We start from the raw sequence: 21,124 nt of genomic DNA, 5'->3' as shown, positions 1-21,124 counted from the left end.
ACAACCTTGCAGGAAATGCTCAAAGAAAGATCATATTGAATTCGTATTTACCATCAAATTAGGGGCTTGTTTTCGCAACTCATCAAAACAATTATCAGGCGAGCCATTCAAACATGATGCGTGGAAGACACTCATCTCACAATCAGCACACGCATCTCCACACTCTGTTTGAACCGTGGAGACAGAGAGTATATTTCACCAATGAAAACTGTGTCACATATTAATCTCAGGAGGGTAAAGATGTCTTCCGCATCTGTGTGCTCACAGGGCTCCATTGGATGCTATGCTAATCAAAGCCTTGTCATGCCGTTAGGCCGTGGCTCTGTTGACAACGGCCCTCAGGGAGTAAGCACTGATTTCCCTCTTGGTCAGAGTTTTTCTCTCTCTCTCGATGGGGCTGTAGCGCCTGCTCCATACTAGGGAGCCTTCTCTGTCATTGACTGCCGCTCCCTGCTGCTGTTTGATGCCGGTCTGCATGTCTCTCTGTAGCCCCTGCTCATCCATCACAGTAAGTGTGAATGGCAAAACAGCTACGCTAGCAGGCGCAATTTCACCCAGTCTTTTACATACTTGGTAATCCGTGCCAAGGCTTCTCTCCCCCCCTCCCCTCTCTACCACCACTCTGTTTGAAGAATGAGACCTTGTGTTGTGAAGCTCCAGATGGGCTGAACTCAACAACAATCCACCGACTATAACTCTAGTGAGATGGATGGCCAGCATGAGAGAAAGATTCAGAGAGGTGGAATGAAGAATGAGTCATGGTGGAGCATAGAGAATATTTCTGTTCGTGTAGCAATGACTAAATATCGATGACTGAATGCGTTTCTTGTTCATGGTTCTCCAATTGAAAATCTACAATAAGTCGCTGCTATAACTTGTGAGTGATAAAAACAACATCCAGTTTAATTGCACAGTATACTTACAGAAAACACACAATGGGGACACAGATGGAGCCAGCTGAACAGAAGGGTTCCGGCTACGCCACAGCCTTCTGAGGAGCCAATGTTACAGGGGAAAAACATTGGACCCATCTTTCTCGGATAGTTGATGTTGCAGACAAGGATTTTTTTCACAACGTGTGTATTAGGCAGTACCGTCTTACATTAGAAAATAGCTGAGCCTGATTGATCCACTTTAACAACAATACAAAAAAACAAACATGGGCACGCGGTACTGAGGCCCCTAGCTACAGAGTTTGGTGGGCTCGTACTCCACGTAGCCGGGCTGTCTGGCGCGGTACACCTGCAGGGCCGAGAGGATCCTGGCCACGTCGGCGGCCGACAGCTTGAGTCTGTGGCGGAGCAGGCAGGAGAACAGGTCGGCGTGCAGCCCTCCCGGCGGGGACAGGCGGTTCACCCTGAACCTCAGCTCCACCAGCTGCTGCAGGGCTGAGTCTTGGGAGCCCTGGGTGTACGGGTAGTCTATCTGCAGGACCAGGTCCTGGATGGCCTCTGGGTCGAAGTGCACGCTGTACCCCAGCAGCTGCATGCTCTTAACCTTCATGTAGCCCATGGTGCTGCCGCCCGGGGGCTCCGTCGCTACCGCGGGTACATCGCCCGAGGACGTCACGTTCGCCCTGACCGCCCCCACCTCCGCCCCACTGGCCCCTCCAGGTGTCACATTCATAGCACCATCCCCGACCTCCGCCCCACTGCCCCCTCCGGGTGTCCCGGCTGCCGAGGCCCCCGCCATCCCGGCCTCCCTGGCCCGGCTCCGCAGGTAGAAGTGCACCGTCTCAAAGAAGCTCTTCCAGCGGTTCCCCAGAGTCAGTGTCCAGTTGTAGCAGTCCGACGGGGTCTCCAGCCGGGTACGCTCCCAGTCGGGGTAGCCGTGCTGGCCGATGGGCATGGTCCAGCTCTCCGAGTGGCTGCCGCCGAAGGGGTTGACGAACAGGGAGAAGGCGGGCTCCACGGTGCTGTTGCGGGTGAGGCACACCGTGATGGCCAGGCCCAGGAGCACGTGCACCCGGTTGGACTTGACCCGGTTGCTCTTGAGCGTGAGCAGCATGCGCTTCCTCCAGGACGGGTCGAACCAGGCGTCGAGGCGCACGTCGTTGCTGACAAACACGCCGTGGAGCGTGATGTGCGGGTCGCCGCGCTGGAGCAGGTAGCGCAGCTCCAGGTCCTGCAGGTCGCGGTCGCTCTCCAGGCCCAGGCAGGGCTCCGTCGGGTCGGGCACGGCCGGCCGGCACGTGCCCTGGGTCAGGGTGAAGCCGGCGTTGCAGGCCGAGCAGCGCGTGCGGTTCTCGGCGGAGCAGGAGGTGCAGAGGGGGCCCTCGCCCAGGGAGCAGGGGACGGGGCCCTGGCAGGAGGAGGGCTGGTGGGGGCAGGAGCAGCTGTGGCTGGCCTCGCTGTACACCCCCACCTGGTTGTTCTGACTGCAGTAGAGGAGGGACAGCACGTGGTTCAGCCAGTAGCGCAGAGACCTGGGGGAACAGGCACAAAACAACAGTTTGGGGTGTGTATTCTATGCTGAAGCCTAAAAAAAAATTTTGTTTGGTTCCGGTTTCCGACCGACCCTGTCAATTTATGTGCGACCCAAATTATTTTATGAGTTTTATAAAAAAAAAGAAAAAAATAAATAAATAAAAATTTTAATGTAATTACGTTTTGGTACAGCACCTCTTACGTTTTGGTACAGCACCTCTTCATTCTGTACAAGGATGAGCGAATTTTCTCCTTTTTAAATGAAAACAACCTACCTATCATTCGCTGCCGCTGGAAAAAATAAAATAAAAAAATAAAATAAATTCCCTACCTACCCATGACCTCAACTGACAACCAGCAGGAACCAAACCTTTTTTTTTTTTTAGGCCTGAAGGACAGTGGGGCAAGATAGCGTTGTGGTCAGGCTGTAGAAAGGTTCTGGGTTCAAAACCAAATGTTTACAGTCAACCTTTGGGCAAAATATCGAATTTCCTTCCTGCTTATAGTGTCATCTTGTTAAAAATCAACACCAGATATGCCCACAAGAACCAATGAGTCTCCAACCAAAGAAATTCTCCAACGTAACAATAAATGTGTAACACTGCAGTCAATGAACCTCAATGGTGCTATATATATTTTTAAATCCTAACTGTCATGGCTGGCATATTCTACAAATATATAGCTAATATATTCACACAAATTGTGAATATATGAGTGCAAGAAAAAAAAAAATTGCACCAGTCCCAGTCAGTGTCCAGTTGTGGAACAATTTATGTGGACGAAGGAAAATAAGTGATCAAATAAATAATAATCAGTTGTCACTAATTATGGTTACCTCATGAATGGTTCTTGTAGAACAGTTTTTTAAAAGCAGCAAGACACTGATGGTCGTGCTGTCATACTGAATATTAGAACGGCTGTGATTGCTAAGTATGCAATACCTTAATGTTGCTGACTAACTAAAAATGAAGCTAAATATGTAAAATAATACAATAATTATTTAAACTATATTCTTTCAGCTTTCTTAAAATATGGCTCCTACAAAGTCTGGTCAACTTTATTTATATAGCAGATTTATAGAGCAGATGTATATAGCAGATTTATATAGCGCAAAGCTCACTAATGACACAAATTGACTGCAAGTTACTTTGTATAATTGCATTTGATAAAGGACTTCATTGTAGTACATATCGGGTACAGTATAGGCATTTCTACCTCATCTTGTGACATAATCTAACATTTGATTTCTATTTAAATGTCCTTACTAGAACAGACTCTACAGCTCAGCAGAACCAAAGCAATATAAAATGCTAAATCTGTATCTTCTGAATTCTCGTAGAGTGACACAGATGGGTTGATGTTTAGTGCCTGAGCTTGTGCGCACACACTCTTGTTTGTTCTTGTTCATATTTCTGCTTGTAAATTTGCTGTGTCGGTTGTTCCAAGTATTTCTTGCATTTGAAGCAACTAAATGCTTTCAGTGCAAATAAATACAGATCATAACATATAACAAGATACGAAAATCGAAAAGGATTCATCAATCAAAACTTCTCTCAAAATCCCTTTAGTTAGTCAAATACATGAGGTATAAGATTGTAATTGGATTGTGCACTGGAAAAACACAGCTTTTTTTCTCAGGTGTTTCTATCCGTTTCCATAACAGATTTAGCATGGATCTGTAGCAGCCCACAGTCCAAAATGGAAGAAAGTGTGAATGGGTGTTATACGGTCTTGACGAGCCCCGAGCTAAGAAGTTGTGTATAGTGAAAAAATGATGGATAAATAAAATGTTTTGACTCAGACTGGGCTGTTTGATTATGCCCTCAGGGCAGCTAGACTAGCCAGCCAGTCGGTCTCGGTTAAAGGTTTTATCCTTGGTGTGTCAGACCAACCTTTCACCATCTGCACATTTCACCTCATCTAATCCAACTACTCTGGAGGTGTATTCTAATAAGGGGGCATTCTCTCTCATATAAGGTTTTGTTTTGGAGTTGTTTACTTCTGGTCAATGTTAAGTTTTGGACTATTCGCACTCCCCTCAAGCTATCTAGAGAAGAGGAGGCGTCAAACATGCCGGACTTTCAACAACAAAGCATCATATATTTTTGCACATCAAATGCCTTTATTATTTTATTTCTCCTTGTATTCTTGTTGTGTCTTTTTCCATTTTCCCTCGTTAACGAGACTCACTCACACAGAACATTCTTTGACAGACATTTAGCATTTTTGCTTATATTAAGGTGACTACATTCAGCTTGGAGTTCTCTCTCCCACGTGGGTATCTTACCTCTCCCTCTGAAGGACTATTCTTGGCTGCTTTCGGCACCTCTTGCTGAGGCTGAAGAGCTTGTTAGCCGCGCGCCGCGCTTTACTGAATAGCTGATCGCCGCTAGCCTTGAGGTGTCTGTAGCGCTGCAGTAGGCCGGCATTCGATCTCCACAACTGCTCCACCACGGTAGTGTTTACAGCATGATGGGCTGGCAAGTTTCCCACAAAGCCTTGGAACTCGTCTGGTTTCATGAAGTGGGTGTGGGGGGGGGAGGTGGGGGGGAAGAAAGAATGAACATGAATAAGTAAAGTTGCTGGCTAGGAGCCGCTGAGTGTTATCCAAAAATCTGTCAATTTCTTTGTTTGTTTGTTTGTCCTAGAAAATTTAATAGGATCAATACGATGAATAAATAATTGCAACATGCCATCGTTATTTCTTTTCAATTTCTAGGTTTGCCGATTTCCACCAGGAGGGAGAACAAAGTTATGCTCCCTTTCACTTCTGGCACGAGATAGACTGTACACAACATGCTTAATTAGGGATGAGTGACTTTCATGCCCTCAAAACAAGAGGGAGAACTGTGGTTTAATATTAGAAAATAGAAAAACATCCATACTTTTGATGTGCTGTGTCAATGACGTTTCTTATTTTGACACAAACCTCAATGTGTTACCAACCATTTTAATAAAAACCCTAACCCTTATTGAATTTGATTCGAATTGATATGACAGGGTGGCATTTAAACTGTATTGTATACCTGCAAGGACCTGCAATGACTAGTGGAAATGTGGAAGAACACACTTAAACCGCCGTATCAACAAGAACATTCTAAGTGTTCTCAAGTTGTATTGAACTAAAGCCAAAACAATTGAATGCACTATTTCACAGCAGGTCTGTGTACTAAAGAAAGTGAAAGCCAAAGATGTTGCTTTTTTTGGCCTTACAAAGCTTGATGGGGGTCCCCAACATATTTGAGGGTGGTTTTTAGTGAGGTCCCCCCCCCACTGTAAAGCGCTTTGGGGACTTGAAAAGCACTATATAAACTCAATGATAACCCTAACCCTTATTATTATTATTTTTAGAATCTCCTTTTGTTGGGAATATTTTCTGTTAAAAGCCCTACCTCAGTGCACCTCCTGAATGTCAACTAACCCTGAGCTACTTTGCACTCTGTCAAGTTGTTCTAACTGTATTGTACGCTTTCTCAGCCACCCTTCAAAGTCAGTTAGTCACATTACTAAATGAAATAATATTAAACATTTAACGATGTACGAAGTCAAAAAAAGTGCTAAATCACCGCACACACATTGAACGATGTGCATTGAGATCCCCATCATCGACCCACCAGATTGCTGGAACTCCAGGTTGCTGAGGGTCCAGGCGTCCCTGATCCCCCGCAGGCTGGCCTCCAGGGCCTGCAGGTCCGCCAGGGGACAGTTACACTGGGGGAAGGCCGCGCTGCACTGGCACCAGCAGTCACTGGCCCGGCACACGAACTGGCCTCTAGACTTGCAGCCGATGTAGTTGAGGGCAGCCTGGATGAAGCGCCCTCTCAGGTAGGGTGGCAGGACCATCTGCATTCCTGATGGACAGGAATTCAACTGGGTCTGACTTCATCTAATTCAACTTTATTTCTAGACAGCTTTTCTCTACAGAACATGGTAATAGGATTGATGCCCTTGACAAATTCAGCGATATGGCTTAAGCCATTTGGCGAAAGACATGAATAATGCCGTATCATCTCCATAACTGAAAATGTTCCCAGTCTCCCAAGTTTCATACACAATGTCGCTGCAGACATTGTGTATCAAACCTAGCCAACCTAGCCGCTACTCTGTATCCAGTCTGCTCTGGATTCAGGACTCTAAACTCCTTTTCAGAGCTGGATCATAGGTTAAGGTTTAGGTCTGTCTTGACAGGACAAATGTTGATATATCCTTTGATAGGAATCGGTTTGTGTATTGTAAAGACTTTGATGATGCATGCGACAGGTTATGATCCGATACATGTACTACAAATGTTATGATGCAATGCAAACATAGAGCTAAGAAATTATTTTCTTATTATAAACCTGTAGAGACATAAAAACAACCTTTGATAAATTATTGTCGAAAAGCATAAAAATGTATATCGCACACAAACAAAAAAATGATATTACAATGCTGCAATGACTTTCTGCACTACCCATAAATAAAATAGCATTATTGTTGTTTTGACAAGTGTGGTATATCTATATCTCAGCGTTAAACACAGGGGCTCTGAGTGTCTCTCTGTGACCGCAGTCATTTATATGAACAAGAGGGTTTTGTTGTTCTTTTGCCGCAGCTCACAAAGGCAAACAAAGTAAATTGACTGTGTTTCCCTCCTGCACTTTAGAACGTGAAGTGTACCTTGAAGCAGAACCTTGTTCTCCGGACTGTGCACCAGCACCGAGCTCACCGTATCCAGGTTGTCATAGTTACTACATCCAAGAGGCCCCGTTCTTGTTTCGGTCACCTACGGGCAAAATATTTAAAATGTATGGTGATGGTTTTGCTGCTGGCATCTGTACCATTACATATGGCCTCCACACTTGTGTAATGAATCCAATGCAAATGCAAAGCCAGAGTCAAAGTGGTGTATTCGTAACCAAAATCAATTCTTAGATCTATACGGCATATGTATAGATATAAACGGCAGTGTATGAAATTATTCCTTCAAAAATGTAACTCTAACCATCTCATCAAGGGTATATCAGGAAAGAACTCAAGAAGGTCTCAACAAGTACTCCTACCGAAGGAATTAAATCATGCAAAGTCCACTCAAATGTTGGATGCAATCAGTCCAAAGGAACCTTCATGAGCTGGGTCATTAGAAGTGCTTGTGTGCTGAGGTGGATTAATGTGGTCTGATCAAAACTTAGAACAAAATCTAAATCCACTGCCTGAAATATCCTTAATGATTTCAGTTTGGACTTCAACTGATTGGCTCTTGTTTTATTGAATTATCATCTACATAACAGATGGTTATGTAAGGGATAATGTATAGAACGCCGGTCATTATCGGGAAAATAAGCCCCGACAGGGCGAACAGGACACGACGCGCAGCAGAGGTGTCTAGCTTCGCCCTGAAGGGGCTTATTTTCGATAATGACCGGCGACGTTCTATACATTATTCCGCTTATTACACGGCTACTTGCCGTAAAAATAACTTCACATGGTGTGTCTTTTTACAATTTATTTGTTACCAGCATTCGTAATGTTGATCAGCAGGGAAATAGTCTGCCAAAGACATTGACGTCGCTTAGCAACCAAAGATGCTGGGGTTGACAAGTTACCGGAATACTTACGGAGTGATACAAACGACGTCATTAGGAGGCAAAAAATCCTTTGTTTTCCTTGACAGCCGTCAATTATACCTAGCAACGTTGAATTATCAAATATAATTCACCGCCGGATGTTGTGAAGAGCCCATGCAAGTGTACGGCGCGTTCCACGGCATTGAGAAGACCTGTGTAATAATTTACAATAACGGATATAGAATCCTTATCTTTTCCTCTTCCCTCTCCAATCTTTGTAAACTCTTTCCTCAAATACCCACATGCATGCACACGTGCACACATCGACACACAAACACACACAGACACACACACACACACACACACACACACACACATATGCGCAGATGTGTACGCAAGCACACACACATACACATGCTCGCTCCACCGCCACACACCCACACACATTTGCATTTGTGTACACACAAACACACACACACACACACACACACACACACACACACACACACACACACACACACACACACATACACACACACACACACACACACACACACATAAACGCACACAGACAGCAACACCACTAATGACTGGAAGCCAAGCTTGCTCAGAAATTAATGGAATAATATTACAAATCCATCATTTTGATGCATGGCCCTAAACTGTAGGAACACACTCTTGGCTGGGTGCGAACACTTGTCCCTATCACTGGCTATTTAGTACAGCATCCAGGTATCCCCCTCAAAGTGACTAATGCGTGCACTCTAAAACGGGTGTCGAGCGATAAAAGAGATGATATAGGACGAGCAAACTACTTTTCTGTTCCACTTCTCCCACTGCCTCCTTTCACACCAGAAACTCTGCAGTTCATAAAGTGAAGCAGGTTCATTCCCCCCATGTACACAACACCCTTTGTCTGGTGTTATTGAGCAGAACATTTAGTTTCAATAGTCTGCAGGAGAAGCCTCTTGAGGTATGAAGATAGAGAATATTATATTGTGATTTAAAAACCTGCTAGTGCACAACTACCAGATAAATGCTACACATTGGAACAGCCGTACTCTCATGCCCATTTTATCTGGAAAATATGACGTCCCGTTCTGCAGCATGAGCACTGTCTGAAGTCCTCAGAGCAAACATCTACACCCTCGCCTCACGTACCCGTATGGCGGTCGATGCGATCTGGAGGTGGTGCAGCCTGCGCAAGGTGCTCTCCCTGTCCGTAAAGTAGGAGGCGGCCAGCTGATACAAGGTCTCCAGGGTAACGGGACCTGTGGTGTTCACCCCGTGTCCACCGCCGGTGAACTCACTTCCTGCCGACGAAGGCTCCTGGCTCAGTTTCCTCTTGTCCACAAATATGGTCAGAGACTCCTCCCCTAGGTAGATGGTGGAGAGCAGACGCCGTCACGGCCTGGTTAGCATACTGGGCCTTAGCCCAGCGCGGCGGTGCTGCAGTGCTGCGGCGCGACCGACGCGGAAGCGTGTGATTAGACGGTTTCAATCAGTCAAACTCCTTTGTGGTAATGAGATGACTTAATTATTAGCAAAAGGCGACATAGCCCCTGGGACACCTTTAAGAGCTACAAGAAACGGTAGTGTACCGAGGCGGGATTCAGGATTCAGTAGTCATTGTGACATTTAAATATGGTCATTAAAATGTGCAATGTTGAAATCAAAATGAGCTAAGTGAACCTCCCAATTTTGTCTGTAAAAGACACAAGCTAAAGAAAGATAGTGGTTTCATTGAAGCCTTGAGCTAACCTTTTTCAGTCTAATTAACCATAGGCCTACAATTAATGTCTAGATACAATGACTGATTCATACCATGTGAGTCACACACACAAACACACACACACAAAATAACGAACACATGAACACACACATATAAAGATACACACACACACGAAGAAACATAGACACACACATACATACATACATACACACACACACACGAAGATAAACAAGAAACACACACAAACATACACACATTCAAAAGAAACACAAACAAATCCTAAGAGTGTCTGCGCTGTACCTCCGAGTGTCGCCGAGAGGATGATGTGCGTCCCATACTTCCTGATGATGTTGTCGGTGATGGTCTGGAGGCTTGGCCGCCGACCCAACCGGCGGATTGCCTGCGCAAACTCAGGGTCGAGGGGTGGCGCGGGAGCCCCCCGCCCCCCCAAGCCGCCCGGCTTCTCCAGCGCCAGACTGTTGACCTTCCATCGACCAAACTCCCTGCGAAGAAACAACAGCCCCACACAGGCACACATGCAAATGAACACACATGAGTAAAACATGACCTGAAGGAGACTGGTGATTTATTTGATATATAAAGGGCCGCAGGTGACGGAACCTTCCTCACCTCCTTATGTCTCATTATGCTGATGATACATGTTAGGAGGAGAACAACCAACCTGTTGTTTGACAGAATTCATCTCCCTAGGGGACGTCTCCTCATTATAGGGAGGACTAGATAGAATCGGTGGGTTCAAATAAGATATCAACCCCTTGAACTCATCAGCAATTCAAATGTTGTATTTTGTGTATGCAATTCTTGGAATTCATGCCTGGAATGTTAACATATACAAGCGTGTTGTGCTGCACATGTGAATCAGGCAGCCAAGGCGTCATCATTTCAAAGGGTTTCGAGAGACATTTAGGTTGAGACTGCTTCTTGCGACTGTCGGTGGATTTTCTATAGCTCAAATTTGCATTAAGCGGCATTGTTATCTTCTCAATTTCAAGGGGGGATTTTTTGGTGTTTAAGAGATTAAACCGCAGCATGTTGTGATATCTGAATACATCAGACTGTTTAATGATCGTAAACTGCTGTGCACGGCGAGACTTCAAGAAACCTTTAAGGAGCCAACCCTCTCTATATTCTACTGCAAGGATAAATACATGCAATAAGTTGTGTCAACGTGTTTTATATGTTTTCATACAATAAATCTTGTTTTTTCACCTTGGGTAATGCTTTACCGTATTTTTCAAATATCTGCAGCACATGAAATAAAACCTGGCCTTTTTCTACTAAGAGATGCTGTGAATGGTGACATGAGTTAATCAGCAAATGAAACAACCAAGAAGAAGAACATTTACTTTATAATCTGTTGTGATGTTACCATCTATCTGATTAGTCTTCTCAGTGAGTGACAGGTGACAGGCACAATAACTACAGATAAAACTATGCCCATCTCTGTCAAGCCAATAAAATGATGAGGTTCAAGTTTGTTTAGTTAACCGGATAATGAAGATCCACATTCTGTGTTTTTTACGAAGGTATCACGTTCAAGTCTAATTAGCGTGAATTAGTGTGACAGTGGATATATCTATATAAGCTATGCTAACGGTACTAACTGTAAACAAGTATCCACAGTACACTATTTTGTCATAATTTTCCAGTCGCTGATTAGTTTTTTAAATAGCCAGACAAAAGCCTAAGCTCAGAGGCATATCGTAGAATGCTGCTGTGATCGATGGTCGTGTATTTGTCTATCTAATTGTGTCGTGTGAAGGGGTCATTTTCATCGTCTATCTCAGTGGATATTGTAGCAAATGGCCTAGATATTGTTAATTTTACTAAAAACAATCTAAATGCAATTACTACTGCATTTTCTTAATTTAATTCGGCATGTTACTAGATGATGTGAGGGTGGCCACAATGAGATTCACATCAGAGTTGCTCATCGTGCTTCATCATTCTAAGGGTGTGTTGTGCCACCCTCACTCTACCCCAGTGTGGAACTCACTGTTGTGCATATTTCCTAACCTTAACCCCTCAGCCTCACCACACTGTGTAGTTACATGACTTGTGTTATGTCATAAAATGACATTAATGCAAATGTAACCACAACTTGTAAACCAAGCAATCTCCAGAGGTCTTGTTTGACCTCAGCTAATGGTGAGGCCATGTCACGATTCTGCTCTTCAAATCTCTGCCATCTTCTTGCACACGTCAAAATGAACACTGCCCTCAGACCTCTGGGAGCCATTATGGGAACATTTTGGGCACACATGGGCTCTCTCTCACTCTCACTCTCTCTTTCTCTCCCTCTGTCTCTCTCTCTCCCTGTCTTTCACTCTGTCTCTCTCTCTCCCTGTCTTTCACTCTCTCTCTCCCTCTCCTTGTCTCTATCGCTCTCTCCCTCTCTCCCTCTCTCTCTCTCTCTCTCTCTCTCTCTCTTGTTCCCAATCTGTGACTGTTTCTTTCCTACTGACTCTAACTCTCTTTCTCTCTGTTAACCATCCATCTTTGTTCCTTCCCTGTATCTCTCTCATCCCCATCCTCTTGTCATTGACACACTCTGATTCCACGTACCCTCTCCATAGCCCTCATGGGAGGCACTCAAATCACTGGCACGAGACTCCCAAAAAAAAATCAGCAGGAAAAATAATTGGGGAGAATCAGGACCGGCAGTATGTTGAGTGTGTCATTAACGCCGCCATCATCAAAAACAGAAGAGGGCCGGAGAGACACAACAGAGAGACGATGTATGAGGCATGAGGGCCGCAGAGCCTGCAGCTCAGTCACCAGCATCGACATGATGAAAGGAACTGTCCTACAGCAGCCAAGAGGTGAGCACCTAATCACCTGCTGATGCTGTGACTATGGGGGACAGAATGTCTGTTACAGTGTCACCATCCATTTCCTGTTTCTTTATTGGTCTAATATGGTGTCCGTCACCAACCAGTTCCTGTTTCTTTATTGGTCTAATATGGTGTCTGTCACCATCCACATCCTGTTTCTTTATTGGTCTAATATGGTAGGCGAGTTTCAAATCGTCTGCATTGGACCGCATTTATCAACGAGACTTGAGAAGATCCGGCGGAACTCATCATAATCACTTCAAATTCCCATCATGTCAAGGCGGACACAGGTGAACTTCTCGTCAACAAGGAGGATGGCATACCAAGTGGCGCTTGCGTTCTTCATAGCAGACGAATTTGACGCATTGGATGTCCCTTTATTGATGGAGGAGCAAAGGTGCTGAATTTTCTGCAACCAAGGGATTTTGGTCGCCAATTGTAGTTTCATACAATCTCCAGCCCCTCATTCAAAATTAAAAAATACATGATGAGCGATGAAGTGAAAGTTCAAAAGCGTCTCTTTTTAATATGCGTAGTTTGGGAGAGGGCACCAGGCACGCCTCTCTGAAAGGAGTTATGTAATTTCTCACGTTGGAAATTCCACGTGGTAATTCCAACCAACCAGGGCAACGTTTTGATATGTTGAGGAGAGTGTCTTATGTCCGCACTTTTTTGAGAGCCCAGAAAAGCAAGCGGAAGTTGTTTTCCTGAAACTACCTGCCAGGTGACTCGTCGTATCGGAAGTTATCACAGGTATTTCTGACGTTTTTCATCCCAGAATGCATTCTGACGCATGGCAAACGAAGCCGCATGCCTCATCTGAAACTCGCCTGGTGTTCCGTCGCTTCCAACCTCCTGTTTCTTTATTGGTCTAATATGTGTTCCTATATAGGTTAAACATGATCTCCATAATTATCATCTTCCTGTTCCTATATTGTAGCATTATGGTGTCCATTAGTAGCTTTCATGATCTCCCCTCTCAGTCATCTCAATATCTCCTCTCAGGCCACGTTTACGTAGCAGGGTATTTATAGAAACAAATATTTCCCCCCCTCAGTTTTCAAAAATAACATTGTGCACAAAACATTGTTTTCAAAAAAGTTGTCGTTTACATCAAAACGCATATATACGCCGTCGAGCGCCATTATAACTATGCCAAACCTATGGGCGGCAGTGTAGGGAGAAGGATAAAGCCATGCAAGCCAATCAGAATCCTCAGAATCAACAACAACGAATAACACGAGCGTCTTCCTGTAATACACAAACTGTAAACATAGGGGCGCTCATATGACGTTAAGCATTTCCTGGCGCATAATGTGACGCTTCAGAACCTAAAACCCTGTTTCTCCCCGTTGATACGACAACACATAACCGGCGTTTTCAGAAATCTCCACTTTGGCCTGAGTTTTTAGAAATGATCGTTTTCTGTGATAAAAACTGCGTTTTCGTGTAAATGAGAGGCCGAACCGCGTGGAAATATCAGCGTTTTCCCTTCATGTAAACAGGGCCTCATTCGTCTCATTTCACCTTAGCTCCCAGTGTTTTTCCGCCGGCCCCTCCTTCTCCTCACCTGCCTGCCAGCCACTCTCTGCTCATCAGTCCAACTCTCCTCACCTGTTCGTGCTCAGCTGCCTCTGATCACTAATCAACACCTTATATATAGGCCCCGTTTACACGAAGGGAAAACGCAGATATTTCCACGCGGTTTGGCCTCTCATTTACACGAAAACGCTGTTTTCGTTACAGAAAACGAGCATTTCTAAAAACTCCGGCCAAAGTAGAGATTTCTGAAAACGCCGGTTATGTGTTGTCGTGTCAACGGGGAGAAACAGGGTTTTAGGTTCTGAAGCGTCACATTATGCGCCAGGAAATGCTTAACGTCATATGAGCGCCCTGTGTTTACAGTTTGTTTGTTACAGGAAGACGCTCGTGTTATTCGTTGCTGTTGATTCTGAGGATTCTGATTGGCTTGCATGGCTTAATCCTTCTCCCTACGTTGCCGCCCATAGGTTTGGCATAGTTATGGCGCTCAACGGCGTATTTATGCGTTTTGATGTAAACTGCAACTTTTTTGAAAACGATGTGTGCACCATGTTATTTTTAAAAACGGAGGGGGGGAAATGTTCGTTTCTATAAATACCCTGCTAGGTAGAAACGTGGCCTTAGACTCCCCTCTCAGTTCACTCAGGGCCAGATTGTCCTATGTCTTCAGTACTAGCCTCTCCAGCATTTTCCGGAATGATTCCCCGTTATTGACCCTGCCTGCCTCCAACCTGCCTGCCTCCAACCTGCCTGCCTCCAACCTGCCTGCCTCCAACCTGCCTGCCTCCAACCTGCCTGCCTCCAACCTGCCTGCCTCCAACCTGCCTGCCTCCAACCTGCCTGCCTCCAACCTGCCTGCCTGATTCTGTCCCGGTGATCGACGCTGCCTTCCACCCCCGACAACGGATCCTGCCTGCGCCCTGGCTGTCTTTTGTCTGCTCCTATCCGTGAATAGAAGACATTACCGACTCTCTGCCTGCCTACGTATGGTGCAATTGTGTCCTCTCCCGATCCGTTACCCTATTCACTTCCTGTTCCTCTATTGTATCATTATGGCGTCAATCAAAAAAATGACTTAATGTTTCTTTAGTGGAACGCAATTTTCTTTCTTTTAAATTGTGGCCAAAGTGTAAATAAATGTAAACAATTGGCAAAAAGTCTCTCCAGCGTTGTTACAACACTACGTAGGTTTTCATAACAACAGAATAAATGTGTTTATACCACTACTACATATTGCCTTATTTTCCTCTTACTTGGCCCCGATTAAACTGCTAGCACAGCAAATGAGAAAAGTACGCAGGGTATGATTGCTGTAGCTTTATTGTATTTTTCGCCTCTCCGAATGATTCTGTGAAAAGAGGCAATCTTTTTCTTTTATTATTATTTTATTACTTTATGTTCTCCTCCGTTCCTAGCTGAATGTGCAAGCACAGCATCAGAGAAAGTGGAATATTAACTTAACGGGAGCCTGTCGCGGCTGTACATTCATTGTACATTTCACTTTCATCGAAGAATGATTTGGTTAGGAGGCTGCAATCAATTTTTTATGAGGATGGATTCATATTATTTCTTTAAATAAATAAATATACTGTTTCTTTCAATAGTTAATCCAGTGATTTGGGTGTGGGGGGGATGTAATTTCACACAGGCTGCCCTTCATGGCTGCCTAAATCTATCGGCTGAAGGAGAGTGGATTCTGTGCTCTTAATTGTTGACTCTGTACAGCCATGCCTCCTCCTTTTAATAAAACAGCGTTTACACTGTAATGAGCATCACATTGACATCCTGCACGCACACTTGGGTCAAGGATTAACAGTCGACAGAATTGCGTAGAAACCACAAAGAACAGACAGTCTGTTTTGCGCCAGGGTATTTTAAAGGGGAAGTGAACCCAAAACTGATGTTTGTCATCCTCAACATATCAATCTATGGCATTTTATTCCTCTAATTGAGAGAAAATAAGATCCTATGTCTTTGCCAGTCTCTGCAAACCATTTTGTGCTCTTTCTCGCTGCCGCTGCAGCCTGCGTTACATGATTTATCATGTAATGAGAAGTAACTGTCCTAGGTTGCATCGATGGAAGTAATATATATAAAATTGTATAGGGTTCTCAATGTGATAGTGACGCAGCACCAGTGCCACCATGTAACATCCACGTTTTATTGGAATAATATATGTTAATAATTGAAGTTATCAATGTTTCAGTGTATGAAGGAACTCTTCATGATCACGAAGAATTCCTCCATACACTGAAACATTGATAACTTCAATTATTAATATATATTATTAAAGGTTAAAGGTGGTTGATACATTGGGCAAAGTTTCCGCAGCACTAGCGCTATTCAAGAGGGAAAAAATGCATGATTGAAGGGACGCCAGGGAAAGACAGAAAACCTTATATCTACCTATTAAGCACGCTGTTAATAAGAATAGGCAGAGCTTTTTGATATGGGAGGAGGAGCGCAGAGTGTTTCATCGTGAGGAAAGAGATGTACCGGCACAGGCTGGAGAAAATATAAAGGACCTCAGATGGGATTAAAACCTTTTACAATTTATTTAAAGTGAGTGCATCTTTTAAAATGAATGTACACAAATGGATGCTCCATGACAACGGACAAGCCAATACTGTGACAAAGCAGCAAGAAACGGAGGGCAACCATATTTGTGCGTGTGCCACCAAATTAAAAAGTTAGTTGCACAAGTGGCACCAGTAGAAAATGGTGTTGTGAGCTCTGCCGCCGGTTCCTAGAGCTCTGAGCTCCAAACACTGAAGCAAAGGGATCACATGTTCTGTAATGGAAACGCCTGCATCGCTATAGTTACCCAGAATAAAGCCACTCTCTGACTAACGAGGCAGTCCTGTAATGATAATGAAGGGCTGAATGCAAGCACTTAAGGGCCACAGTGAGACAGTTCACCAGTGCAGGTGTGTGTGTGTGCATACTACACACGCTGCTGTTGGCTTGTCGTTTCGGTAGACGCCGGCGGTGTCCACCCAGCAAGAGGAAGCCTTTAGTAATGATGGCCGCTCTGTTTCACCAGCAGTGTGTATGCAAAAGGTGTGTAATGCCTTTTAATTTGAGCAGAACACACAAGCTCACACACTGCTTGGCAGTACCTAGCCACTGCAAGCCAAGCATTCTTAATCATCTCTGTGTTGATAACAGAGAAGTGGACGGGACTCTAAAAGCTGACTGCCATGCTGCAATTCCATTTTCGGCATGCAATCAAATTGGCCACCGACTTGGCCCTGCGTGCTGTTGGCTCGTCTGAATGAGAGAACACAGAGTCCAGCTCTGTGAAATGTGCCACGAAGAATCAGGGGGTTGATTTGAATTCTTGACAAAATTACTACAAAAGGCTAGGATTTAATGGAATCCCCAGGCATTACAAACCACCGACCACATGCACACAATACAATGGCTTGGAAATGAATGGATTTAGTTGGTAAACTTCAGTTTCCCCAAAACTCCATCTAATTGGTTACCATACTAGGAATGTTGTTTCTGTCAAGTTTAAAACCATAAATTGTGGTTTTACATCATGCAATCACCTCGCTTTCTTCTCTCTCCCTCTTTCATGCACGCACACGCGCACACGCACGCACACACACACACACACACACACACACACACACACACACACACACACACACACACACACACACACACACACACACACACTGACCTGTAGATTTTGTATCTGGTGCTGAAGCCCTGTTGGTATCTATCGACGGACTCAGCGAACTCCGGAGCCTGGTGAAAGGGACCTTTATCCGATAGCAGCCAGCCCGTGGATCCTGGCAGGCCATCGCTGGTCCCGGCGGTCCCCGCTCCCCCGGCGCCGCTCCAGCAGCTGAGCCAGAGGCTGAACGCGGTCCACAGGGGCGCCGCAGACAGCAGTCTAATAGGACCGATTCCCTGACCTCTCATACTTCACCCGCTGACACTTCATTCTCTCCGGACTTCAGCCGTATCTACAGGGGATAGCCTGTCAGTCACACACCACACGTCTCCAGAGATAAACCGCCGATTATAAGGCATGACATGAATTGGAAAAGTATCCCACATGCCACCTTATGGACGATATCAACTCTCTTGACCTTAATTAAGAAGCCTAAGTTGATTTATAATTTCAATCATTCTCAAATATGAAACAATATCTGAAACAAATTACAATTAATTCAAATTACCGGACTTAATTACAATGAATAATTAATAATGGGCTGTGAACTCACCTGGTTCAGTGACGGTCCTTTTTAAGCGATCGGGTCCAGGGTGCGTGCTCCTGCTGCGATGCCTCTTGAAGCGCGAGGAGCCTCAGTGCAAGCAGACCAAGGGAAACTACTGGTGCCACTAACTTTACCGTCAAGAAGGAGGCTCTCTGTGTGGAGTCTATCTAAGCCCGTCCAGGTCTCACTGTGGAGACTCTCCAACACCGTCCAGGTCTCACTTTGGAGACTCTCTAACCCCGTCCAGTCTCACTGTGGAGACTCTTTAACCCCGTCCAGCAGCGGGCTCATTGTGGAGACTCTCTAACACCGTCCAGGAGCGGGCTCATTGTGGAGACTCTCGAACACCTTCGAGTAGCGGGCTCACTGTGGAGACTCTCTCGAGGAGCGGGCTCACTGTGGAGACTCTCCAACACCGTCGAGGAGCGGGCTCACTGTGGAGACTCTCCAACACCGTCGAGGGGCGGGCTCACTGTGGAGACTCTCTAACGCCGTCAGGGAGCGGGCTCACTGTGGAGACTCTCTAGACCCGTCCAGTCTCCCTGTGGAGACTCTCTAACACCGTCGAGGAGCGGGCTCACTGTGGAGACTCTCTAACGCCGTCCAGGAGCGGGCTCACATTGGACTCGGAGCCTGGTCCGCAGAAGGATTTTTATAACATTGTATTCCAAAAAGATTATTCCGAAGTGATGATGAGGAATAAAAATAGAAAATGTAGGTCCGTCTTGATCAAACTAAGGAGAGGGATTCCTTCACCTTCTCTGCATTGAGACGCACTGTTATAGCTGTTGGTTCTCTGTATTAGAGGCTAATAAAATAGACTTTTATAAAACAACCGTCCTACTCTGTGGTTGGAGTTCAACTGTTCCGCGGGCTCGAGCCGTGTTCCCCATCTCGGAGGAGGCGCGAGCTTCAGAAGAGAACAGAGCGCGTGCACGGCTGTCGGGAGTAGAAGTGACGCCGCTTCAAAGGAAAGTGCAACTATGATAATAGCGTGGACGACGGTGATAATTGCTTCATCTCTCGTCCTATCTCCATTCTTCTCTTCACCCCTCATGAGTGGCAGGTGTCGTTGTTGATTTTCACATTGTGGAGTTTTCTTATAGTGCTCTTCCTATAGTAGGCCTAATTCATGGTAGCCTATATAATATAGCCCTAAGTACGTTTGTCGGCCATGTTTAAATTGTTTTAATCATTGATCATTGAAGTCACAAGGATGTGTAAATCAGTTAATTAATTATTTTCAGTTTTTTTCAAATCAAACAGATGTGGATTTAAACCCCTACCTTTCTTGAAAAAATAAGTAGGCTTACTCGAAGTAGACAGCTATTTTTCATACTTTTTTGTATTTGAAGACGGCTGATAAAAGTTGTGATTTTGAACGTTTACACAACACATCTGTAATGGTGCTGCTGCTGTGTGTGTGTGTGTGTGTGTGTGTGTGTGTGTGTGTGTGTGTGTGTGCGTGTGTGTGTGTGTGTGTGTGTGTGTGTGTGTGTGTGTGTGTGTGTGTGTGTGTGTGTGTGTGTGTGTGCGTGTGTGTATGGTGTGTGTTGTTGTGGTCACGTGACCAGTTCATTGTGTACCAGCTCTTATGAGGCAGGGATCTCAGCACCCTAACACAACATTCCTTGGGTGTCATCGGGTGTGACCCAGGCTTCAGGGTGTGTGACCCAGGCGTCACTTGTGGGACCCAGGCCTCAGGGTGTGTGTGACCTTCAGGGTGTGTGTGACCTTCATGGTGTGTGACCTTCAGGGTCTGTGACCCAGGCTTCAGGGTGTGTGTGACCTTCAGGGTGTGTGACCTTCAGGGTGTGTAACCCTGGCTTCAGGGTGTGTGTGACCCAGGCTTCAGGGTGTGTGTGACCTTCAGGGTGTGTGACCTTCAGGGTGTTTGACCCAGGCTTCAGGGTGTGTGACCCAGGCTTCAGGGTGTGTGACCTTCAGGGTGTTTGACCCAGGCTTCAGGGTGTGTGAACCAGGCTTCAGGGTGTGTGTGACCTTCCGGGTGTGGGTGACCCAGGCTTCAGGGTGTGTGTGACCTTCAGGGTGTGTGTGACCCAGGCATCAGGGTGTGTGCAGCCTGCTCTCCATCCCTGAGGTTGAGTCAATGATCCGCCCGTCGATTGTCCTCCCACTTCAAATGTTATTGTGCTGCTCTACTATGAAGGTATTATTGTAGCAAAAGTCTTTAGCAACTGCAGAATTTGAATGCGTACACTAAAGTCACAGTAAATTTGAAGTCGTATATATTTATTTTGCATGTGTACTCTAAAGTCCCAAATGTGTAACAGTACATTTGTAGTAGTAAAAAAATATATATATATTTTTTATACCATTGTAAACACAAAATAGGGTCTACGAGTACGCTAATCTGTGTTACAGGTGCACAAATCCTTTTGCTACAATTATTGCAGCGCAGTTGGTGCAAAACACATTCGCACACCCGTGTTTCACAATCTGAGAACATGCCCAAAAGGTGTGCATTCGTAAACCCAAATTTGAACAAATGCATCAGAAGTTGCACATCTGTGAACGCTATGTTAATTCAGCATTTTAATGAGCGAGCACAAAACCATTTTACAACTGCTCGAATCTGCTCCTGCAAGTCTCAGCTGTGGGGTTTTTTGCAGGTTGTTTTGCAACACCCCTAGGTGGTAAATGTGTAGCAAAAGTATTCGTATCCGTAGATGACAGAGCGTCCGTGAGCGGGACAAAATAGTCCCGCCCATAATTTCCTAATCCAATGAAAATCGCCGGCAGGGATGCATTTCTCAAATTACAGTGACGG

General features: G+C 45.2%; 1 protein-coding gene across 2 annotated transcripts; it reads right to left on the bottom strand.

The window, feature by feature from the left end:
- Nucleotides 1-878: 878 nt before the first annotated feature.
- On the bottom strand, nt 879-19,198 carry LOC115549561 (BMP/retinoic acid-inducible neural-specific protein 3). Of its 2 annotated transcripts, none has more exons than XM_030364832.1 (8): nt 18,340-19,198; nt 17,790-18,114; nt 10,005-10,207; nt 9,134-9,348; nt 7,086-7,191; nt 6,041-6,277; nt 4,714-4,936; nt 879-2,425 (listed from the first exon to the last, which is right to left on the bottom strand). In XM_030364832.1, the coding sequence occupies exons 2-8, from the start codon at nt 18,032-18,034 to the stop codon at nt 1,183-1,185; spliced, it is 2,472 nt and encodes an 823-aa protein (XP_030220692.1). In that variant the 5' UTR covers nt 18,035-18,114; nt 18,340-19,198; the 3' UTR covers nt 879-1,182. The 2 variants fall into 2 exon arrangements, with proteins under 2 accessions (XP_030220692.1, XP_030220693.1); XM_030364833.1 differs by having other exon boundaries at nt 17,790-18,078.
- Nucleotides 19,199-21,124: the final 1,926 nt, after the last annotated feature.

Source organism: Gadus morhua, chromosome 8, assembly GCF_902167405.1.
Source record: "Gadus morhua chromosome 8, gadMor3.0, whole genome shotgun sequence".
Classification (NCBI taxonomy): Eukaryota; Metazoa; Chordata; class Actinopteri; order Gadiformes; family Gadidae; genus Gadus; species Gadus morhua.
Note: the sequence above shows the minus strand (reverse complement) of the source record. Positions and strands in the feature narration are given on the sequence as shown.